Source organism: Cydia splendana, chromosome 2, assembly GCF_910591565.1.
Source record: "Cydia splendana chromosome 2, ilCydSple1.2, whole genome shotgun sequence".
In the NCBI taxonomy this organism is placed as follows: domain Eukaryota; kingdom Metazoa; phylum Arthropoda; class Insecta; order Lepidoptera; family Tortricidae; genus Cydia; species Cydia splendana.
This window is the reverse complement of record NC_085961.1, coordinates 13,218,960-13,245,543: the sequence shown is the minus strand read 5'-3', so window position 1 is coordinate 13,245,543 and position 26,584 is coordinate 13,218,960. Positions and strand designations below refer to the sequence as shown.

Sequence of the window (26,584 nt, the reverse complement as noted above, 5' to 3'; positions counted from 1 at the left end):
TCTTGTCGAGATAACACACCTTTATCCTACAAAAGATAAGAGGTACATATATTTGTAGTGTATGTTTTGATCAGGTGGCCTAGAAACTTTAAGACACTATTTCTTAATAAATGAACTGCAAATTAAGTAATTTTGAATTGTTATGGGGAATGGAAATCTAAACATAGATCATTTTGAAGATGGAGACTAGAATAAAATAGTCGAAATTATTTACTAAATATATAATATTTTCAAATGTACGTAGTATTTTTAATACAATAATCAGTTGTATGCGTTAATAACTTACCCCCTTATTCATAAACGCGCTACAAACCTCAATTAGCTAATAATCGTTTGTCCTTATCTTTCATTTTGACTTACGCATTTGTAAGAAAGAAAACATAATTTAACTAAATCAGGCCCGTAAAGTTTTATGAATAAGGGGGTTAATGTTTATGCAACAGACATTAACAATATATGTGCTATATACTAAACAATACACCTTGATATTTCAATAGGTAATAGTACATTATTGTCGAGGCTCGGACCTATTTTTTAAACGGCAAAGTCGACTTTGCCGTCTATTTTTGAGAAAAATTATAATGTTGGTACCGCGACTATTTAGCTGTCTCAAATAGGTTGGCGTATTTTCGGCAGAAAAATACACTTCTATTTTTTTATTAAAAAAAATATAAAGGCGGCAAAGCTAATTTTTTCAATTGTTTCTACTTTTTTCTGTGAAAATATATACGTAAGAACGTTGCTTTTGTAAAATATTTCTATGATATTTATATTTCTTGCACCATTTTTGAGAAAGCACTATATATGACTCGGCTGGAAGGCTACTTGCTGGCTTCGGATTCAATTAAACGGACTCCCAAGGTCGTCCGTTTAAAACGAATCCTCAGCCTGCAAGTAGCTACTTCCGAGCCTCGACAATAATGTACTAATAAGTACCAATCATCTGTTTGGCTGTTTAATGGGCCTGTGCCTTCATTTGATATGGCCATTTCAACTTTTAAAAAGTTTGGAACACGACAAATAATGGAATTTGTATGCAACATTGCCGTCCCAAAACCGAGACTGCAATGTTTTTAACTTTTTAATTTTTGACTGACCATAAACTACGCGCTTCGCGACCAATTTTTTAAACGGCAAAGTCGACTTTGCGGTCCATTTTTGAGAAAAACATGTATTCTTATCTATTACAACAAGACAAGTGAGGTAAAGATTGGACGTTTTACTGGTTAAAAATACGTTTTTAGAAATCGTTATAGGTCAGGTATTCTTCGTATTTCAAGAATCATGACTACTATTAGGAGATGAGTTGGTTTTAGTTGCTAGAAAATAAAAACTGTCCCATTTTTTTGGAATCTACTTAAGCTCCTCAAGCTTTTAGAAAATTAGGCATGGATTTGTGATCGGTAGGTTTCTTTTTGCGGAATGAGGAGGAGCGAGAGAGTTGAAATCCCGATAGCTGGTCGCTGAAGCTGCCAGGGGTGCCGGGCGTGCCGGGGGTGCGGGGCGAGGGGGGTGGCGACTTAGACTTCATGAATCTGGAAATAATGTCAAACGTAGGTAAAGTTAGTTGAAACAACAGTTACGTTAACCGTGTATGTTCGTAATTGATGAGTTTCATTCGACCTGATGGAAGTGATGTTGACTTGCCATACCACAAAATGAAATCACTTAAATTATTATTAGGCAACATTGCCTGAGACTTGTCACCATACCGACGTAACCGATGATGTGATATCGGTAATGACAAACAATGGTAAAAGTCATATGATTGTGGAGTTTGATGCTAGGTGCCATTGAACACCACTATAACTTCTAACACTCATGTTGCCCTCTTTACCAGTATCGCAGTAGGCCTAGTTTTCTCTCTGATTGACTAGGTGACTGTTGCTTTTATAAAACTAGTGCATATATTTTTGGATATATATCAAGATACAACCAGGTGATAAAAATCTTACTTGTAAAGCTCACAAGCGCTGCAAAGCGGTGTCTCTACCGGCTCGATGGTGTCCAATTTTGTTTGGTCTATCGCGTATTTCTGCTTGCGAATGTTATACCTAAAAAAAGCAAATAGTTAAACATAATGTCTTAAACCAAAATCCAAAAAATCCCAAAATGCAAAAAAATCGCCAAAATCGGTGCAAAAATAACAGGATAGCGATAACAGAATCACTTTTGCTCAATGAGTTCCCTTTAAAGCGTTGGTGTAAGTCTTTTATAGGGATAGACCTTAAAAACTATATTATATTTTCCATCATACAAAATCAGATATTTTATGGTAATACTTACTTGACAACAGCAGGAAACCGGTGTCCCCAAATCACCTCTCTGGGCATGTAAGAAGTTTGGCTCTGTGTGAAAGTGCCCAAGGAAGAGGATGCTCCTTTCAACCCAACCGTTATTTCAAAACTGAAAACGATTTCAGATTATGGATTACTTTTTTAAGACTTTGTTTTCTAAGATACAGACGTGCTCAGTATGTAAACACTTCAAGCGAATGACATTTCAGTGAATTTCCCAAGTAAAAGTCTATCTGTTGCCGCAGTTGAAAAAATAATTCTCTAGTTATATCTGCAATCACTCAGACTATAAGCAGATTGGTTGAGTGTTTTATATCATGACGAGCGAGTCCTCCAGCGAGGGCTTCTATTCATTTAGCTTTATTATATTTAAAAAATCGGGTTGTCTGTGTATGAGGAAAGATGTCTTTTCTTTTTAGCTTTTTTTCATATTCCTTGTAGCAGTTGAAATGGACAGCAGATAGACCTGTCAGGACACAACCAAGATACGATAAGATGCTATAAAAAGCTCCTCAAGGGAGAGAATGTTATTTATTCATCCCCATACCTAATGTTTCTAATGTCATCAGGCGTGTATCGGTAGAGAGGGCTGTCCTCGTCGATCTCATGCACGAGCGTCACCGGCCACAGCAGGAACTGACGGTGCTTCAGTGTCAAACTGCGCGCGTAGTATCGGATTATCTCCCCTTCCTTTGTTCTGTAACATATACAAAGGCTACAAATATAATGACCACCAAAAAAAACTTTGGTACCCTAAATAAAAAAATTTTGCTTACCAAAAAAAAATACTGAACACCAAATAAATAAGGCCTAAAAATACAAAAGTACCACCGTTTTAGTTACAACTGCACTTCAGATTGTATTCAAATACCAAATATATTGAATGATCACCAAAAATCATTAATGATCACCAAATCTTGAAGACCAAATTAATGCGATATTTTCACCTAAATAAACCACTATGATTACCAAAAAATGTATACATATTACCAAATAAAGTAAACTGATGCCAAAATTACTAGCCCCTCCCGCTCAACCCCCCGCACCCCGCACCGAATACCTACCTAACCTAACCTACTTTTCTAGTAGCATTTCGTTATGCTACTAGAAAAGTAGGTTAAACTGCTATCAGTTTGAACTGCTATCAGTTAAGTGGGTTAGGTTAGGTTAGCACTGCGACCCTTACAGAAACGAAATGGTACTAGAAAAGTAGGTTAGGTTAGAACTGCGACCCTTACAGAAACGAAATGCTACTAGAAAAGTGGGTTAGGTTGGAACTACGTCCCTCACAGAAACGAAATGCTACTAGAAAAGTAGGGTAGGTTAGGTTTGAACTGCGACCCTTACATAAACGAAATGCTACTAGAAAAGTGGGTTAGGTTTGAACTGCGACCCTTACAGAATCAAACTGCTATCAGAAAAGTGGGTTAGGTTAGGTTTGAACTGCGACCCTTACAGAAACGAAATGCTACTAGAAAAATGGGTTAGGTTAGGTTTGAACTGCGACCCTTACATAACCAAACTGCTATCAGAAAAATGGGTTAGGTTAGGTTTGAACTGCGACCCATACAGAAACGAAATGCTACTAGAAAAGTGGGTTAGGTTAGGTTTGAACTGTGACCCTTACAGAAAAGAAATGCTACTAGAAAAGTGGGTTAGGTTAGGTTTAAACTGCGACCCATACATAAACGAAATGCTACTAGAAAAGTGTGTTAGGTTAGGTTTGAACTGCGACCCTTGCAGAAAAGAAATGCTACTAGAAAAGTGGGTTAGGTTAGGTTTGAACTACAACCCTTACAGAAACGAAATGCTACTAGAAAAGTGGGTTAGGTTAGGTTAGAACTGCGACTGTTACAGAAAAGAAATGCTACTAGAAAAGTGGGTTAGGTTAGGTTTGAACTGCGACCCATACAGAAACGAAATGCTACTAGAAAAGTGGGTTAGGTTAGGTTTGAACTGCGACCCTTGCAGAAAAGAAATGCTACTAGAAAAGTGGGTTAGGTTAGGTTTGAACTGCAACCCTTACAGAAACGAAATGCTACTAGAAAAGTGGGTTAGGTTAGGTTAGAACTGCGACTGTTACAGAAATAAAATGCTACTAGAAAAAGGTGACGAAGTGGATTAATTCATTTAATAGGATAACGATATATTAAATATTTGCACATTTTTAATTAAAATGTGCTTACAATTTTGGTGGTCATTTACTATTTTTGGGTTTACAATGATTATTTTGGAGTTGGAGTGCTTAAACAGGATAGCAAGATTTAAAAATTTGGTTATAATTTTACATTAAAATGGGGTTTGAAATTTGGTAATCATTTACTATTTTTGGGTTAATAATGATTAGTTTGGTGTCATTTCCTTTAATAGGATAGTAAAATGTAATAAAATTGGTAATCATTTCACATTAAAATGGTGTCATAATTTAGGTGATTATTTATTATTTTAGGGTAGTAAAATAGATTTTTTTGGTATTAAATTTTACTAAATCTGGTGATTAGTTAAATAGCAGCCATATACAAATATAAAGATATGAGTAAGGAGGCATCACGTTATACAGACATAAGTTATATTTTGATAAGGACGTCATGCTTAATTTGAAAATCCTTAAAGTCCTTTGTGATTTCCTCGAATTTTTTCATAAGCAAATAGTGTTTATAACGGAACCTGTATGTGTTGATAAAGTGGGCAGTGAACTCTGAGCTGATGATGTGGTCGTAGTTGAGATCCCAAGCTCGCATCATCAGGCAAAGGCGCCCGTCACGGATGCTGATCTGAAATGTCATCTCCATTTATTTCTAAACGTTTAGTTTAGCACAAGCAAAATAAAAAGACGACAAGATATGTGATTATTTTGCAAATCTAATTATAGTAGTTATTTCACTAACCAGCAAGTCTTTAACTAACACCTACACACTCGCACTACGTACAACACCTTAAAGTCCTTTTTTTGAACGCCTTTTGAAATATTCACAGCTAAGTTCCATTTAACGTCTAGATCTAGATCTTCCATACATATTTAAATGGAATAAATAAATAATGTGTACACATATAAGTAACGTAAAAGAAATTCCAAATTTCTATGAACAAAAAAAAATTCATTCACCATATTTTACTAACCACATCTTGGCGTCAGGTGCCAACCGGCCGTAAAACTATAGCCAACTTATCACTGCTGATACATAATGAAAGTACAAAATAGAAAGAATACGATAAAGGCTAGGGCGTACCCCGTAAGCGACGGTCCAAGGATACTCGAAACACGTACTGCTGCAAATGCTAAGGCGTCCCCTGGAAGCGACGAAAACCGACGCCCCGCAGTCGATCTGCGCATAGGAACTTGGAACCTTGGTTCCTTGACTGGCCGCAGTGCTGAACTGGCCGAAACTTTGTATAGAAGGCGAATAGATATTTGCTGCATCCAGGAACTTCGTTGGAAAGGGTCAAAATCCAGAGATATAGGATATAATTACCAACTCGTATACCATGGATCATCAACTGCGAGAAACGGCGTAGGCATTGTACTTGACGGGAACACAAAACAGAGAATTGTCAAAATCAATAGGGTAAATAACCGTATAATACACGTGAAACTTGCTATGGATAACCAACCATGTTTAAATATAGTATCTATTTATGCTCCACAAACAGGGTGCAACAGTGATGAAAAACAAGCTTTCTGGGAAGACTTGCAAGATGTGCAAAGTATACCTGTAGCAGAACGAAGAATAATTGCGGGCGACTTTAATGGACATGTTGGCAGGCTAGCAACCCCAATTAATTCACAAGTGCATGGTAACTTTGGATATGGCACACTCAATGACCAAGGGAGAAACATCTTAGAGTTGGCGACGAATTTTCAATTGCCAATAATGAACACATTTGTCCAGAAAAAGAGCGAACACCTCATCACTTATAAAAGTGGGAAAGCCGCAACACAAGTACATTATATTTTGTGTGATTCTGATATTCGTAAACTCTGCAAAGACTGCAAAGTGATACCGGGCGAGCCGCTCACCTCGCAACACCGCCTCCTCGTGATTTGTCTTTGCCTACCCAAATATAAGACAAAAAAGAGAGTAAAAGAAAGACCGCGCATTAAGTGGTACAATCTGCACAACTCCGAGGGAACAACAGTAACCAGAGAAATAGAGGGATACATAGAAAATATAGATCACATAGAGGACACAAATTCTCTATGGAACGGATTCCATAGACACGTCACAAATGTTGCTAAACAGAACCTCGGAATAACTAAAGGCATGTTAAACATAGCTAAAGACGCTTCCTGGTGGAATTCTGAGGTAAAAGGCAAACTCCATAAAAAGAAAGAGGCTTTTAAGTTATGGCAAAACACCAACGGCGAGGCTGAAAAGCTTGAAAAAAGAACGGACTACGAAATCGCCAAGAAGGCTGCAAAGAAATCGGTAGCAATATCTATGGCAAGCGCTCAGGCCAACTTCATTGAAAGACTGGAACAATGCGAAACTGACCTAGAAATTTTCAGAATAGCTAAGCAGCGACACAAAACAACGCAAGACTTCAAGCAAAATAAATATATTAACGATGCCGACGGTCATCTTCTCACAGACAACCAGCAAATAACAGAAAGGTGGCAGCTATATTTCCAAAAACTTCTCAACGAACAGTTCCAATAAGAACACATTACTCCACTTCCACATGTATCTGGGCCTATTAATGCGATTACTGCAATGGAAACTAAAGAAGCTCTTACTGGCATGAAAAATCGAAAAGCGACGGGACCCGATGAAATCCCGGCGGAAGTCTGGAAAAGCACCAACGACAAAGGGATAAATTGGCTAACAAACCTTTTTAACTGTATTTTGAAAACAGGGAAAATCCCGGATATGTGGCGCCAGAGTCACTTAATCCCCTTTTACAAAAATAAGGGTGACGTAGCAGAATGCAGTAACTATAGAGCTATCAATTAACATCTCACTGCTTAAAAATCTGGGAACGAGTGTTAGCTAAATGGCTAAAAACGCTCTCTACTGTCACTCCCAATCAGTGTGGATTCACTAGTGGAATTGGAACAACGGACGCCAATACACACGCTTCGCGTTCTGTTAGAGAAGTATAAATTACAGAAAAAAGACTTGCACCTCGTCTTTATAGATTTGTAAAAGGCCTTCGACCGTGTCCCGAGGAAGCTGATTTGGCACGCACTCAGAGACCAGCAAGTCCCAGAGTTGTATATCCGTCTAGTCCAGGACATGTACCACTAAATACACTACAACACAAGTCGTCACACCAGCCGGGATTAGTGATAATTTTAATGTAAATGTTGGCGTGCAATAAGGGTCAGCTTTAAGTCCGCTCTTATTCAATTTGTGCATGAACTATGTCACTAAAAACCTGCAGAAAAGCCCACTCTGGTGCCTTCTATATGCAGACGACATAGTTCTTGTCGCCGAAGATCCAGCAGAAATCCAAATAGACCTGGAGAACTGGAGGAAAGCGCTAGAGCGGCGAGGACTCAGAGTAAGCCGTAGCAAAACAGAGTACATGAGATGTAACTACACGGGCCGCAACTCAAACTGGACACCGACCATAGATGGAATCCCGCTCAAGCAAGTTACTGAATTCAGATATCTTGGCTCAGTGATAGACTCGAAAGGCGACACTGTAAAAGACATTGGCAACAGAGTGAACGCAGGATGGAGAAAGTGGCGTGAGCTTACGGGTGTCTTATGCGACAAAAGGATCCCTATTCGCACTAAGGGAACAGTGTACAAACGAGCAGTGAGACCTTTATGGATCGGAATGTTGGTCAATGAGGAAAATTGACATACAAAGGCTACACGTAGCGGAAATGAAAATGCTGCGTTGGGCTGGAGGTGTCACACGAATCGATAAAGTGAGGAATGAGCATATAAGAGGCACCTTGAAAGTTGTCGATATCCCAAGTAAAGTGCAAGAAAACCGTCTGCGCTGGTACGGACACATAATGCGTCACGAACCGGACCACATGACGCGAAAGGTCATAAATATCAGCGAAGGAAAAAGAGGGCGCGGACGCCCACATATGACCTGGATGAAGACCGTTAAAAACGACCTAAAGACGATGGGACTGTCACCCGAATTAACGACGCCCAGAATGGCGGAAATGTATCAGGAGAGCCGACCCCAAATAATGGGATGGAGCGAGGATGATGATGATGATATTGTACTAACCACAGCTTTTTTGCTGAAGCCAACGCCATCTCTGGAGAGCTTCTCTGGCCGTGTGAGTTTGGCATAGACGACGCAGGTTAGAACTCCAGATAGACCGGTACCCAGGATTAACTGGAAAATATAAATTAATCTGGTTGAAACAGTACCTACTTTACAAAATAAGCTGAGTAGCCGTACCTAACTTTTTCACAGATCCTTATTTTTATTATTACCTATGGCCATTTAAATTAAAACTGAGACTTGGGAGCTTTTTTTTGTTTCGAGAGAAACATACTATGTGGAATATTTATAATTATGCTATGACTGTGTGTGATAGAATTTTAGTTCTATTAGGTTAAGTTATAAGAAATATACATAAGAAAAATTTGCTAATTACCTGAGATATTTGTATCGAATTTATAGTTATAATATTTTAGTATACTTAAGTCACTACTATTATTAAGAAGCATTCGGAGTTGAATATAGTTTGCTTACCTGAATAATAAACAGAAATATGGATTCTGGGCACTCTTCATCTATGGCACGATCTCCGAAACCGATTGTTGTCTGAAAAATAGTAGGTAATTCACAGTGCAATAAATTAATAAAAACTTAGGTCGACAAAAGACTCCGCCGGTAATAAGGAAACGCCTAACTGGAATTAAGGCGAGAGAAATCATCTTAATTCGTCGGCAAGTCTCAAAGACTGGGCAAATTGGCAATCAAGGACCATCGGACGTGTTTCCTGATTTGTCGGACGTCAGACAGATCCTCTGTGCAACTAAAATGGTGCCTAAATGCCTGTTGCTTAACCAAAACTTATTTATCCCTATCATACATATGTTTATAATTATTCATAAACGTCCATCAAGTCTTCTAGTCACATTTCGTTTCAGTTCTTCCTCTTTATTACTGACTGTTATGATTGTTAGAGGTAGAATAATTTTCTACACAAAATGTTATATTTATAAAAATCGTAATAGTCTACCTGAGCTTCAACAGAAGCCAAGAAGATTGTTATGAAGTCCTTTCCCCCCGTGATACATGGCCTGTTAGGAGGATCTGGTTCGAAGTCGTAATGTGCTAGCGCCGTGATGTACCAGAACAGGGCGAACACCGCCCACATGGTGAAGTGGACGACCACCGTGCCGATCACGATCCAACGCCAGCGAAGATTGATCTTGGCGGACAATTGTTTTAAACCCTTAATTTGTGATTTGACTAATACGAGTAACACGCTTCATGCATAATATGTATATAATATATACATATATAATGATTACTTATTATGATTATATTATGATTTTTTGAAAAAAATCGATTATATTTACTGTATTACAAGTTACAAGAAACTTTCAAAAACATTGAACACAGTCAACTAATATCCAAATTCCAAAAATTACTTCTGATTAGAGATGGGTAGGGGTGAGTAAATACTGAGTATTTACTCGGTATTTACTCAAAGCACCCGATAAATACCCGTATTTACTCATTTAGGTGGGTAAAAACGATTGCTTATAAAATATTCAAAAAGTGAGATTTAAGAACAAAATTGTCTTTTATTGAAGAGTGCTAACGTGTATTAATAATATCTATAAAATAAAAAGCATATAGGACGCTTAATTTAGGAAAAAATGGTAATTATTAGTGAGAGGCAAATTGTGATAATGCACAGTTAACAATTTTGTTTAAAATAAGAAGGTATTTACTTTAAAAATATGGTACTTCAATTCTATCGATGTTCTAGATAACTGCATGTCGCGCAAAAGTGCGTGTTTACGCGGCGCTTACGACCTTTTATTAAGGGTTTTTTTAAAGAAAACTCAAAAATGGCTCAGCCGATGATGTTCAAAATATTGTTTTTTGTACTCTATTTACGGCTTATCTCCCGAAATGTTTTCATATTTTTTCTGAACTTTGGTTCTAAAGTTATAGAGAGATAAACATTATTTTGGCCTTTCGAAACGGTTTATTTCCAAAAATATTAATTTTATCCAAAAATGTTCTTAGAAACATTCCAGTTATTTTTAAAGGCCAATTTAATGATGTGCAACACGTTGGTGGCTTCTGAATTTTTTTTTCGTGACAATTAGTTACATGTATGGAGTGCCCCTCTAAAAATACATTTCTTGCAATTTTGAGTACTTAATCCAGTAGCGGCTTCCATAATACACCTATATTTCAAATGTATATGCCCCTTTCAGCACTCTAAATAGTTTATACCCACCAATTTGGGTATAAACGAGTAAATACGGGTATATTGAGTAAATACTGAGAGTAGAAACTATTCCCCGATTCTGGCCCCACCTCTCAGTGGTCACCGATCCTGACCCCAGGGCCGATCCACCGCCCCCGCTGAACCTAAAAAAAAAAAAAAAAAATAAAAAAAAAAAAAAAAAAAAAACAAATAGCCCCCCATTTGAATTGATTGCGCTAGGTCTCAGCAGTGCCCGGCGCCTCCTTCAGGTACTTACGAAATACGCTAATTAAACAATACACCTTGCTCACCACGGTAACAATAGGCTTATCGACCCTTTTCTATTGTTCGATCTCGACTCGGGCGCGTTATTGTGTTACCGAGCATACTACCTGGATGGACCCTTCACCCACCGACGTCTTCATTCATGCCTTCTTTATGTGTGTATTATACTGTAGGTGTTTGTGATAGGTATTTGCAATAGGTATTACCGATAGGTATTTGCAAAAGGTACTTATTTGCGATTCATTATCTTATTATCTTACAACCTCTTGGAGCTATTTCGATTTATAAGGAATACAGTTCTAACCTAACCTAACCTAATTAGAATTTACACAAGTAATCCGTCGGTAGCCTAAACTAACCTAAACCTTCTTTTACCAAACCTAACTTGACCAAACCTAACTAAAATCAACCTAACTTCTCATTTCAAACTAACCTGCTTTCACCTAGTCTTCGTTCAAGTTATGTTTTAACCTAAATACCTAAACTTCTTACCTATCCAAACTAAAGCATCCTACATATCGTATACATACTTACCTATATTGTGCATATTGTATTGTGTTATTTTATTTAGTTTTACCTATTTCTAACTCATTATTTTTGTCTGCGATAAATGCAATTCTACCTAATGTAGCCTTTTTTATTCTTAAACTTAGTATGTAAGTATGTCTCATTATCTAATACTATATGTTTATTTTCACATACATTTTTATGTTCTTTGTAACACGATAGAAAGTAAACTCGTAGCTACTTGTTTCTTTGTATTATTAAAATAATAACTAGGCGTGTGAGGCATTTCTTGTGCACTTGTTTTCATTGTTATAACAGCTTAATTGCTTTATTGATAGACGTCTATTATATTTTATGCTGACAATGGATTATTATGTGGATATAATTTGGGTTTGAGTACAGGGAGCGTCTGTTTAGATGAACTTGTTGAGACATTGTACTTTGTATGATTTTAAAAAAATAACGAGACGTGTCAACTGGTTTCAACATGATTTAGTCTAATACGTCGGCATTTCTTGTGTGTTGGTATTCATTGTTATAACAGCATAATTGCTTTATTGGTAGACATCTATTATATTTTATACTGACAATGGATTTATTGTTTCCTATTATGCTTTTGAATTTGGGTTTTAGTAAAGAGAGCGTCTGTATTAGATGAACCTGTTGAGACATGATTTGAACGATACTGTATCCTGCTCACTATCACAGTATAAAAGCCGAAGAGAAATGGCTTTGAGTAAGTATTACTGTCGTGGCAGTCCTCTGTATCAGAGCTCCTTGTATCTACTGCAGTATATAGAAATATAGTGTTAATTCAACAGTGAAGTGTTTAAGTGTTTATAGAAAGACCCAACAATGGATGTAAGTATGTCTTTTATTACCGTAACTTACTTTGTTTTGTTTTCACTTGTGTTCTTTGTGTTTTAATTATCAAGATTGTAGACAGTGTGTAAATTATTGTTCTATATTGTTTCAGTTCACTGAAAATACTTTCAAGAACTATTACTACCCGGATGATAATAAAGACGAATCAAGCGATGAAGAGGGTACGCTTGGTCTCAAAGTTAAACAAGCCATCGCAAAGAAACGTTCAGGAAACAATATCGATAGCTTCTTTGAACGACCTAAAAAGCAGTCTAAAGTTGTGAAACGGTCTTCAAATGTGAGCAAAAGTTCACCAGACGGTGTTGCAAACTTGTCATCCGGACAAGACGACGGGGCCTATGCATCACATTTGATTAAAATCGAGATATATGATATGCATAAAATCAAAAACGTCCCACCCATGGAACACTGGAAGCATGCGGACTTCAGATTGAAATATTTTGCGTTGGAAGACGATTTGGAGCTACAAAATACGCGAAATATTATTTATAACATAACAAAGCAATTAGCTTCTAAGGACAGTAGTGTGAAATATTTTATAGATAATAAGAAACAGTGATAGTTATAATTATTAATGATAGTAGTAGCTTAATGATTGTGTTAACGTATTTCTCATTTTTTACCTCTCCTTAAGTACATTTTCCATGTAACAGATTTTTTTGTGTCGTCTCGTTTTTTAAGTAACAAAGAATGTTAAGAAATATTTTGTAAATAATAAAATTAAAAAAAAAATGTGTGGTTTAAAAGGTCTTTGTATTATATGAAAAAATAAAAAATCTTATTCAAGTACACGTATTATTTTATTTCACAAAAAATGTTTTAAACATATTCCTTAATATAAGGTCATTACATACAGAATTATCAGAAAACAAACTTAGCATATCTGTCATAGTTTTTCCATGATATTTAAAATACAAATAAACTAGACAATATTCACCACAAACTGAAGTAAAATGGTTTTGAAGAGGTTTATTGTTATAAAACCACTGTCTGGTGTTTCTTTTTAAAAATAAGTTATGGTAACCTGAAGGTTTCCGTCCGAAGGAATCAAAATATTCTCCTATACCAGTAACATCAATGTGTATGGCAACCCAGTGGGAGCCTGGTTTCGTGTCAGGGTCCAAATTACTAATAATAAAGACAGGTAGATCGACCCAAATAGGTATTTTGTTAGCAGCAAAAACATTTGATTCAAAAAGTGGGTTTAATTTCTTCATACAAAATTGAATCTCATTAGTATCCATAATTACTTAATTAATAACAATTTATGTCTTGATGATGCTGCAAACAATGACTACAACAAAATAAAGTAAACGAAAGAAAACATTGTATTTATATAATTATGTTATTCAACTATTATAATCTACAGATACATCACGGTTTTTGTTTATTTCAATAATGTTGTCAAATTCTGCATACACGATACAATTAATGGTGCTAGTTAGAGCCGAATCAAAGCGTACTTCTATCCGAACACTTCCATGTCTAACAAGATTCCAGTGTGAAGTTGAACTAGCAGATAAATCAGGGGTTAAATCAAAACATAACAAACAATATCCTCCACCATAATCTGTTCTACTTATTCCATTACCTTCGTTGTGAAAATGAATACCAGTTCCAGAAAATAAGGTGTGATATGCCGCCGCTATTAAACCAGAACTAAATGACGGTTGTAATGTTTTAGAAGGAATTTCATGACCATCTACAAACAAACTAAATGAATTCATATTATAATTTTGAAAATTAAATGGATTCAAAGCTAAATTTCCATTAAAACCTGAATTTGATACAAATCCAATAATACAGCGTTTAGGAATTTGTCCGAGAAATATATTATCTAATGTTTTACCCTGGACCCCTGTTGGTATTGTGAGAACCTTAACTTCTGCTCTCGTAATGGGGTACTTCGCAGTCGTTGTTGCCAATACTTTTTGATGGGCTAACAAAACGCTAGGATTGATTTTTGTTCTTCTAACAATGAGACTAGCATCTGTTATTTGTACTTTAAGTTTTTTATCTTGATGACAAATTAAATTAAATGATTCTTTTGATCGGACTAACTTAATACGCAATTCAACACCATTTATCAAGAATTTCTCTTGGTTAAATATATCGCCATGCAAATGTCCAATCATTTCCACTTCCTTACTCTCTTTGATAAATTCTAGTCTTTTCTGAAATCCTTTGTTGTTGGCGTCAACGGTATCCATAAAACCTGGGGTATCCTCATACCATAACCCACAAGTAAGATGGGTTTTTTTGGCTGCCGGTCCATAGTTGAGAAGATTTTCCATATAAGCACGGTAAGCATATGTATTGTTTGGGGGTGATATGAGTTTTTGATTTAAATATACATCAAGTTGGTTGAAAAGGGAATGTAGCCAGTTATTGGTGGGTCCAACTCCGGCATCTGCTTTTAATTTTGTCCCATCTTGATTCAATACTTTAGCAGTAATATGTAACATTGTGTGTGATAGACCAATGTAGTCATCTCCTGATCCAGGTACTTGAAATTCAATGGGGCCATCATCACTTAAAGATGAAATTGGTTTGTAATGAATCCAATGTCCGCTTTCAATACTTGTTTGAGTTGATGGAAGGGCAAATATATCTAATTCAGATTTTGCACATTCACATGAATGACTGTGTAGAAATGACATTATTTAACTTGAAAATATATCGTTATTTTTATTATTATTTCTACTTCCTCTTCGTCGCGATGCTTTTCGAGTAATGAGTGGTTCTCTTCTTTTATTCGACATTTTATACCCAGATCCTGACATGAGAGAATCAATTTTTTCATCAGCCTTTCTTTTTAGGTTAGCGCTCGCTTCCTTAAATCGTGATCGAATGGAACTATCCATAGGACGAGAATTTACCATATCAGTTAACAAACCAACCCCTGCCCCTAAGGTTTCTTTTCCAATGGTTTTTAAACCGCTAGATAACAAAGGGAGCACTGATCTAAATAGTCCACCCAAAAAACTGCCTATACCATGTCCTCGTTGATATGGAACTCCCTTATAGACAATACCTATCCCAGAGCCGGCTTGGTGTGAATAATAATGTTCGTAAGGACAAGAGACTGACGATCTGTTGTAAATCATTTTACTCGTTGAAAGTGTAGCTTCACGCAAGAAGATCCAAATTGAAATGGTACTCTGACACCAGTCGTTGTTCTTATATCTATTTCAATGGTATCGAACTCTCTTCGTAAAACTGGTACATAATGAGCGGGTGAGAAGATGTGAGTTTTATAAGCTCCATAAATGAACTTAGTTGGATCTAAAGGTATTATTCTGAGTAATGAAGTAATAACATCTCCGACTACTTGTGGGTGTATTATATCAGTATAAACAAATATTTGAGATGGTAAACCTAAATATAAATTTGCAGGGCTTTTTCCTAATGTATTTTGTTTTAAATTTGTTTTCGGTTTAAAACCCAATTGCAGACTTAGTATCGGAGTTGTAATGATAGATGTTATTTCTTTATTTGTTGTTGCTATTCCAACCAGTTTTGTTAATCCATCATATCGAAATTTTACGTTATTTTTTAACTGTGGGTTTTCATTAAACGCTTGAAGAAAATGATCTATATTATCATATGTAGTGGCTGGTATATGAGTTTTTATATCTACTATTTTTGTAGTTTTATCGGTGGGTGACAACACCTTTTTCTTTAAATAAATGATGTTTTCGTGCTCTTGAACATTATACATGGAACAAGGATATTGAAATTCCACCAACCCAACTACCCATTCTCCATCCAATTTAATGGTCTTTGGTAATTTAGTTAAGAAATGTGCAGTCGTGTTATCCGTGTAGTAATCTGATGAACTATTACTTAACAAAGTTAGATAAAAACTATTTTCACTCATATTTTCTTTAAATTTGATTCAGGTATCCAAGAATTAAATTTATTAGGATAACCTTGCCACTTAACTAGTATTTCCTTTCTGCCAGCAACTCGACGCGAGCGTATTATTTTATCAATTTTATACTCGTTGGAGGGGAGGTAAGTTACCTTTTGTAATTCTTTAGAATAAAATGTACCAATGATGGGTTCACCTTCTAAATCCTTTATTGTATAAACAACTCGTGGCGATCTGTTAATAATCGAATCAATAATAAATATTTCATCACTCCAATTACTTTCATAACCTTTTTGAAACACATGCTTATATTTAGTGATTCTAACATGATCACCTACATTTAGTTTTTTAGTTTCTAATGAAATTTGCCTATCTTTTTTGCGATCATATAAATTACACCAAACAGTCATAATATTATTAGAGCTAACATCAACTGGGCGCATTTTAATGCTAGAATGATAGCTATGGTTGTAAGAATGTAGAAGATCTTGTAATATATTTGTGTAGTTATATGTATTCTTATGAGTGAAGGCATTAGTGTGACTAATTGGCATTAGTTCTTGATTTATTTCGCCAGGTGGTGTATTAAACGATGACGGTGTGGCTGCTTCAGTTACATTATCTGTAACTGACTCATTATTTTCAATCTCCTCCTTTTTGTTCACTTTTGTTTTTATAATATCATTACTTTCGTTGATGACTTGATCTACCCCCTCCATCACGATGGGTATTCTAAACGGTTTTCGATCTGTTTCAATAAAATGTAGAAATCTTTGTAATGCTTGAGAATATAACGTCCACTTTTCGCGATCATTCATTTTACTTTTAAGGATTTTTTGCATCTCTCCATCTAGCCGAGATGAGGAATTTTCGGGTGGACTCTCATTCCTTTTCAGCCTTTCAATAAAATCTGATTCAACTAATAACATTTTTTTTGTGTTTTCCATTTTGTTTATGATAAAGAGTTCACTAAAGCACTTAAAACTGCACCTAAAATAATAGGTAGAAATGCACCTCCTTTTTGAACTATAACAGTTTTTCTTATTTTATGTTTCCCTTTCGAAACTAATTTTCTTAAAATATCTTTATATTTTTTTAGTTTCGTCTTTTTTTTTTCTAATGGAATTTTCCCATTTAGGACGTTATAAATGCACTCACAAATAATGTTGATCTCTTCATCGTCACAAGATTTAAGTAATGCAGTACGATATTTGGGTTTAAGCAACTGCAATGCTTCAAGTAAATGTTTATATGTGTTTACTCTTGCATGCATCATGTAGAACTGACTAAAATATGGTGATTTTTATCATATTTAAACCCCTTTTTAGGTACATACACTGTGCAATGCCCATCAAACGGAAATATTTTTGTTTTAAAACGGCATATGTCATTTGTATTTTGTTTCAGGTCAATCATGAGGTAACCATGAGCCTCCTTTGTAGCATCTTTGTAGGCTTCGTCCACAAACTTTGAGTTTTCTGGGTAAACTTGTCGTGACAGGTAGCGTATTTGAGTTTTATCCCTGGGATTTTTAAAAAATACAATGTAGCTTGTATTCAATGAAATATCACGTTGACCTCTACCTTGATGAAATACGTTTTGTGTAATATAAAAAACACTTAAGTTTCTATGATGACTACCTTTCGTAAAAATGTCAACGATTCGTCCATCTGATTCTCTCATCAAATCATCTATAATAAGAAGTTTAGGTTTCTTCCCATCAAACATTGAAAAATCTGGTATTCCTTGACTATAATTTACATTTTCCAGATTGTAGAGAGGTTGCATTTCATCATAACACCAAATAATTTCATCAAATTCAACATTACATATCTCTTTGGAGTTATTCAAAAAGTTTGTAACAAATTGCGTTTTACCACACCCACTAGGACCTGCGACAATGGTGGTGAAAGGATGATAAAAGTGAATCATTATTAAATATCGTAATCTATGTGTATGTGTGTATGTGTGTGGGTGAGTGTTGATATGTTAACGGATGGACTTTAAATGGTAATATTCAGAAAGATGATTACTATTTAAACAACTCAGATATAGTAGACAAAAAAACAAAACAAAATGATTACGTAAATTTTTTTTTTATTATTTATGATCACACTTTTAACATTATTTTTTTTGTTTCATATTTACAAAAATACCTTAAAAGATACAATAAAATAAAATTCATACATTTTTTTACATGTTTACAAGTAATACCTTAAAAAATATACAATGTACAAACAATAATTTGGAATTCGAATGTTCTGTGTGATTATATTACAACTTTGAAACTTTTTCATTATTGCGGTATTTTATAATGACCCCACGCTAGAGTGTCAGAAGAGTTTTCTAATAAGTACCGTTTTGTATCTTCATGCGATAATGATATTTTATTTATTTTTTGAGTGAATATTATATGTTTTATAGACTTAAATCTTAGCATTTGAGCGCGTTGCAAATTTTTATTAAATAAACACGTTTTGTAATTGTCAAGAGTAAATTTTTTTGTAACACATTTATTGACTCCTTTGGCTTTTGATAAAACACCGTATTTTTCGGTTTTCTCATCATTCTCGTCATATTTTTCAACATCTAAGATATACATTTTAGATCTCAGACCTACAAACTCTTTTAAAATTCTACCATTATTTTCATCTTTGAAAAACCCTAATCGCTTTTTATTTATTAACGGCAAATCATATTTATTGTTAGGAGGATAGTCAGATGTATCAAAATATAAATTAAGATCTGATTTTATATCTGCGTAATAATTTTCCGTGAAAATTTGATATACTAAGCTATCAGTATCTGTATAAAGAAGCTTAAGATTGTCTGGATATTTGGTTTTCATGTAGCTGTAGTGAAAGTCATACATCAAAGTTTTCGATATATCTAATACGCAAAATCCCAGATAAATCGGTTTATTATAAAATATTTTAGTTTTATTCAATTGAACGGCCACTAAATTCTCAGAGAATATGGATAAACTATGGAACTCAGGTTTCGCTATCAAAGATTGAACCCCCTGCGTTTTTCCTCGATTTTCCCAGTGATTTAATAATTTGACATTTACGCGTTTTGCAATATTTTCCATGGTTTTACCGAACACTGAATTATTCATTAGTTTAAAGAAATCTTTTTCAAAATCGGATGATGCCTGTGATCGCATGTGGGTGTTCAAATCTATGTAACTTTTTAACCACATAGACTGCTGAAATTTAAGAATGCGATGGATTTTACTCAATTTCAAACCATTCTTCAAACACTGTTTTAGATTTCTATAATGAATGACATAATTCGTTTTTTTATTTAAATTAGGAATTATTTTTTTTTCTTTGGAATTACCCAAACAAACGTTTTCAGGACAAAATGGCAAATCTGAATGAGAGTCATGCAACTCGTTAGGGTATTCGAGATCAACTTCTAAAATTAAACCATGATCAGCGTCATCAGATATATTAAAGTCAGTATCTGTATTTACCCATTCAAATTTACCGGTAGGAAGACATTGAGACATAGCCCACCCGTAAAGGTTATTTGCATCAAAGTACATAAGAAATGACGATGGGATATTTTGATTATAATCTTCCAAAAAAATATTATTAGCCTTCGCGTATCTATTACTACATTGTGATATGCCACCTCGAATATTTTTTGATATAAAAGCTATTTTATCGATATCAGTTAGGAGTTCTAGTTTTATTTTTGTAGTTCTTAACATTGCATCCCAACTTAATCCCGGAGCAGTATAATAATGAGCGGGGTCTAATCCATACGTCTTAAGACAAAGGTTTCTAAAATTTTCAAATATATCAGTTAGTAATAGAACATCAGTTTTTAAATATAAATCAGAATAATCACCCATATTTTTGCATTGAAAATGAGACCAAACATCTTTTGTGTGATCATAATCCTCTTCTGAGATGTGACTATCAGACAAGGAACTAAAGAAATCATCTTTAGAGGGAAGAGCTGTTAAGTTTAAAGAATCGTATGATGACATGTGTTCATAGGGATAGACACCCTTTCGTAATAAGCGTTTAAAATCCTCCTCGCATGAAAAATTCAATTTTAATTCATGAAATTGTTCAGGCAACAAGTTTTTTGCCAATTTGTCAAGACTACTGGACATAAATTTAAGTGAATCGACAAATCTCAATTTAATTGTGCGATTATTTATTTGTAAGCTCTTAGAAAATGAAATGTATTTCTCTTTGTTCTCTGGAATCAGTTCAATGTCGCCTTCCGCCAAACCAAGCCCATGCACTATAAAATGACTATCATAGTTACACAAATTATGGAAAAATACAGGTACAAAATTAGGTGCCCTGTATTTTTCAGAACAAAATGTATGTGCCACTCCTTCATAAAGACCAGTATGGTAATTATAGGAAATGACTGAATCCTCGTTTAAATTTTTATCACAAATATAACATGTACTACTCTGAGCAATATGCACATTATTTGCATTAGATAAAGGCAATGGAGTTTTTACAAAAGTATTTCTCCTACAAATGGCCTTTAAGTCTTGTTCCATATACTTCATAAATTCCTGGGTGCAATTTTTGCCTTTATATGTTCTGTACACTGACAATTTATCATTATAAGAACATTTAATGTAGTATCCAAAACTATATACCTCATGTTTTTGTACATTTGTTGTTGAGGATGTAGTAGGATTAATTGTACCTGTTTGAATCGGGTTTAGAAAGGCCTCGAAATCAGCATAAATAACAAAAGGTACCCTTAATTTACGTTCATAATTATCGAAAGTAAGTATATTGGAGGAAACGTTTTCATTGAACCAGTTTTTCTTTTTATCCTGTTCTGAAGGTAAATGTGTACAAACATGGAAACAATCGTTTCTTTGATGATTCATTAAATTGTTGCGAGTTGTAAAGTTCGACAAACAACCATCACAAATATGTGCAGCATGCTGTGTATTTGATAATTGTTTAGATACTAACCTAGATAAATTTTTGATATAGCAATAATGCCCCTTACTGTCTTTGGATATGTACAATAAATTCAAGTGGGTAGCTTTTTTGCACTTTGTTAAGTGTAATGGGCCTACTACGTCATGTTTTTTACTTTTCGAATTGTATTCAAGACCAAAAACGTTTATACTTATATCATTCATTTTTTCAAATTTTTGAATATCTCCAACCTTAAGTGGGAAAGTTAAATTTCTAAAATTTAATTTATTTTTATGCGCTATATACGATTTCGCAGTGTTTGAACGATGACTTGTAGGTGGATACAAGCCTGACAATACAGCCCATCTAAAACATTCATGATCATTATTTTTTACATTAATAACTGCTTTTCTGTTCTGAATATCACGTGGTAATTCGATATAGGAAGAACCACGCAATGGATTAAATTTGTTTACATTGACATCTAGATAGTTAAATTTTACTAAACTCCATCCACTGTCTTTTCTCTCAAAGTTAAATAATTTTGTTAATATATCTTTAACAACTGACTCGAAAATATCATCTTTGTCGCTCCTAACATCAACTACATTGTTACATAATTGGAAATCAAATGTATTATTTACTTGTTTGCTCTCTTGAGTAAAATCCGCATTCAAAATAAAGTTTACTTTTAAAGCATGGTGATCAGTGAGGGAACGATCCAATAATGCAAAGATTTTCTCTTTATTTCCTAGTAAAATGGATTCGGGAGTAAATGGTTGGTGAACATTTTCATTTAATAGTATTCTGTAAGTGGCCACCCTATTCTTAAAAGCATTTTCAATTAACTGAACATTAACCCATTCAATGTCAGCCCTTAAAACATTATTTTTGTGAAGATTACTATTTAAATGATTTTTAAAATATCTTTTAGAAACAAACTTATTACACACAGAACATTCAATTTCATGATTATTATTTGTACTCACAATGACATCGGGAACTGGTTCGGATGATGTTGATGCTACAGGTTCAGCAGCTGCTGAACGGTTTTTCTTCACCAAGAATTCTTCGGTCTCCAAAACTGCAGCTGTCCTTTTTACTCCCCGTCCTATTTGAGAAGATCTATAACAATACATAATAAACATAAATATCTTAATGTCAGATAAAATAAAAATAATTACTAAAACGGTTGGTTGTATATACTAACGTAAGTCTTTTCGACACTGCTGGCAATAGGCCCGCATCATCAAAACTCCATCAATCACATCTGATGACTGAGTATTCCCCTTGGATTTTTTGATATGCCCATCACATGGTGTATAATACGGTATAATATCAGAATCTTCCAGTAACGAGTGAGGTAATTTGTTTGATATATACCACATTCTTATATTTCTATGAAAATATGCTAAAATAAATTCTTTACTTAATTCCTCAATCTTATTACGAGGCAAAGTGAGACCAATATGATAGTAAGTAAACACCATTATGGAAAAGGATATCACAGTACAAGCACGGCACCTAAACACTGAATGATATGAACTCGAGATACCCCGCTTATATAACCAGCACTCTCCCACCCCACGTTTATCCTAACAATAAGTTCTGGTCACAACAAGTTAGGAGGAACCCATCCTTTGTTAAACAGGTACTGGTTAAGAGTTATAAACATGTATGAACAGGAATACTTTTACTTACGCCTCTCGATGTAGTTGGCTCACAAGACGGGCAGCCTCGCATAGATCTTCATTTTCTTCTATTTCTTCACAGAGTCTGATAAGTTCAAGATCGTAGACATCACAACTCAAAGAGTCCATTATGAAATGAGAAATCATACAGTGCTTTCTTTCATTTAAATAGTTGACTACAGGTATAAGATTTCTAAGAGTGGGGACTGTAATCTTTACAAATGAGAAGTATTAAATTAAAACTTGTTGTAATGTGATACAATAAAAATAATCTGTTACATGGAAAATGTACTTAAGGAGAGGTAAAAAATGAGAAATACGTTAACACAATCATTAAGCTACTACTATCATTAATAATTATAACTATCACTGTTTCTTATTATCTATAAAATATTTCACACTACTGTCCTTAGAAGCTAATTGCTTTGTTATGTTATAAATAATATTTCGCGTATTTTGTAGCTCCAAATCGTCTTCCAACGCAAAATATTTCAATCTGAAGTCCGCATGCTTCCAGTGTTCCATGGGTGGGACGTTTTTGATTTTATGCATATCATATATCTCGATTTTAATCAAATGTGATGCATAGGCCCCGTCGTCTTGTCCGGATGACAAGTTTGCAACACCGTCTGGTGAACTTTTGCTCACATTTGAAGACCGTTTCACAACTTTAGACTGCTTTTTAGGTCGTTCAAAGAAGCTATCGATATTGTTTCCTGAACGTTTCTTTGCGATGGCTTGTTTAACTTTGAGACCAAGCGTACCCTCTTCATCGCTTGATTCGTCTTTATTATCATCCGGGTAGTAATAGTTCTTGAAAGTATTTTCAGTGAACTGAAACAATATAAAACAATAATTTACACACTGTCTACAATCTTGATAATTAAAACACAAAGAACACAAGTGAAAACAAAACAAAGTAAGTTACGGTAATAAAAGACATACTTACATCCATTGTTGGGTCTTTCTATAAACACTTAAACACTTCACTGTTGAATTAACACTATATTTCTATATACTGCAGTAGATACAAGGAGCTCTGATACAGAGGACTGCCACGACAGTAATACTTACTCAAAGCCATTTCTCTTCGGCTTTTATACTGTGATAGTGAGCAGGATACAGTATCGTTCAAATCATGTCTCAACAGGTTCATCTAATACAGACGCTCTCTTTACTAAAACCCAAATTCAAAAGCATAATAGGAAACAATAAATCCATTGTCAGTATAAAATATAATAGATGTCTACCAATAAAGCAATTATGCTGTTATAACAATGAATACCAACACACAAGAAATGCCGACGTATTAGACTAAATCATGTTGAAACCAGTTGACACGTCTCGTTATTTTTTTAAAATCATACAAAGTACAATGTCTCAACAAGTTCATCTAAACAGACGCTCCCTGTACTCAAACCCAAATTATATCCACATAATAATCCATTGTCAGCATAAAATATAATAGACGTCTATCAATAAAGCAATTAAGCTGTTATAACAATGAAAACAAGTGCACAAGAAATGCCTCACACGCCTAGTTATTATTTTAATAATACAAAGAAACAAGTAGCTACGAGTTTACTTTCTATCGTGTTACAAAGAACATAAAAATGTATGTGAAAATAAACATATAGTATTAGATAATGAGACATACTTACATACTAAGTTTAAGAATAAAAAAGGCTACATTAGGTAGAATTGCATTTATCGCAGACAAAAATAATGAGTTAGAAATAGGTAAAACTAAATAAAATAACACAATACAATATGCACAATATAGGTAAGTATGTATACGATATGTAGGATGCTTTAGTTTGGATAGGTAAGAAGTTTAGGTATTTAGGTTAAAACATAACTTGAACGAAGACTAGGTGAAAGCAGGTTAGTTTGAAATGAGAAGTTAGGTTGATTTTAGTTAGGTTTGGTCAAGTTAGGTTTGGTAAAAGAAGGTTTAGGTTAGTTTAGGCTACCGACGGATTACTTGTGTAAATTCTAATTAGGTTAGGTTAGGTTAGAACTGTATTCCTTATAAATCGAAATAGCTCCAAGAGGTTGTAAGATAATAAGATAATGAATCGCAAATAAGTACCTTTTGCAAATACCTATCGGTAATACCTATTGCAAATACCTATCACAAACACCTACAGTATAATACACACATAAAGAAGGCATGAATGAAGACGTCGGTGGGTGAAGGGTCCATCCAGGTAGTATGCTCGGTAACACAATAACGCGCCCGAGTCGAGATCGAACAATAGAAAAGGGTCGATAAGCCTATTGTTACCGTGGTGAGCAAGGTGTATTGTTTAATTAGCGTATTTCGTAAGTACCTGAAGGAGGCGCCGGGCACTGCTGAGACCTAGCGCAATCAATTCAAATGGGGGGCTATTTGTTTTTTTTTTTTTTTTTTTTTTTTTTTTTTTTTTTTTTAGGTTCAGCGGGGGCGGTGGATCGGCCCTGGGGTCAGGATCGGCGACCACTGAGAGGTGGGGCCAGAATCGGGGAATAGTTTCTACTACTGAGTATTTACTCACTACCCATCTCTACTTCTGATAATAAAGTCACTTAAATATGAGAAGCTATTAATGTTCAATTTAAATATGGAAAATGACTTGATTATACCTACGAGATAAGATTACTAGTTATGAAGAATGTTTGAGTTTTACCAGAGTATGAAATGAATCATTCAATAGTCGAATCTTCTCAAACGGGACATTAGAGATGAGGGCCACATTCTCGCCTCCACCTTTAGAGACTAATCTTTTGGGGAAGTCACCGTAAGTTGAACGGTTGCGAAGTGGCGGTGGATTCTTGACGAAGCTGAAAATTTCAAGGAGTTTATACGTGATAAGTAATTATTATGTATTATTTTATGTTCCACGCCATGCCATATTATACGTATTTAAAAGTTTTTTTAGGTACCTACATTAATAATCATTTCACGGCAACTTAAAAGTAAAGAAAGTCATGATGTGGTTTTATTAATAAACTTACTTGTTTTGCACTATTTGATGTTTCTTAGCAACACTAGGTACTTTGGGTTTCTGAAATTCATAAACCAATTTCTTATTCTTATTGACATTCAAGCTTGCATCGCTCTGAGTAATTATTATCCTGGGTAAAGTTTGAGAGAGCTTTCTGAGCCTCTCCGACTTAATTTCTGATCTTACTGAGTTAACACTCTCTGATTTATCATTTTTTAATTCATTTTCAACTATGAAATCGGGTTTTGACGATTCTATAAACCCATTAAGTGTTTTATTATCTTGTATAGTTTCGTATATTACACCATCAGCATCCTCATTCGATATATGTTTTTCGAGATCCAAATTGAGTTCTTTCATGTCATTGGGACTGTGTTTAATGTTTGATTGTAAATAAGTCAAACATTCTTCATACAGTTGATTTATTTGGTTAAATTCAACATCCTTTATTAGTTGGTCTTTTCCCATAGTTTCAACTTTCATTAGGTAAAATAACACTTAATAAATAAAAAAATTCCATACACTCATATTTTTAATCAATTCACTTTTCACGGACAACCGGATTTCACTTTTAACACTTATTTTACTAAGTTGCACTTTTTTTCTTATACGATTAGTTTGTTCAGCAATCTCAATGAATAATGTTAAAAAGAAAAGGCTAAAAATCACAGTCTTTGGAGTTCTGTAAAGTTAACTAAATTCCCGGGAACGTCACCAGTTTTCTTCCGACTCTCTCCGGCGACGTGTTATCGAGGCGCAATCAGCTTTATCTCT

General features: G+C 34.7%; 1 protein-coding gene across 1 annotated transcript; it reads right to left on the bottom strand.

The window, feature by feature from the left end:
* Nucleotides 1-206: 206 nt before the first annotated feature.
* LOC134804473 (ATP-sensitive inward rectifier potassium channel 11-like) lies at nt 207-26,584 on the bottom strand. The gene is made up of 10 exons (XM_063777525.1): nt 25,821-26,584; nt 25,493-25,646; nt 9,460-9,651; nt 8,967-9,038; nt 8,493-8,603; nt 4,965-5,071; nt 2,845-2,994; nt 2,287-2,406; nt 1,956-2,054; nt 207-1,535 (listed from the first exon to the last, which is right to left on the bottom strand). Exons 1-10 carry the CDS (start codon nt 26,291-26,293, stop codon nt 1,367-1,369), a joined length of 1,647 nt encoding a protein of 548 aa, XP_063633595.1. The 5' UTR covers nt 26,294-26,584; the 3' UTR covers nt 207-1,366.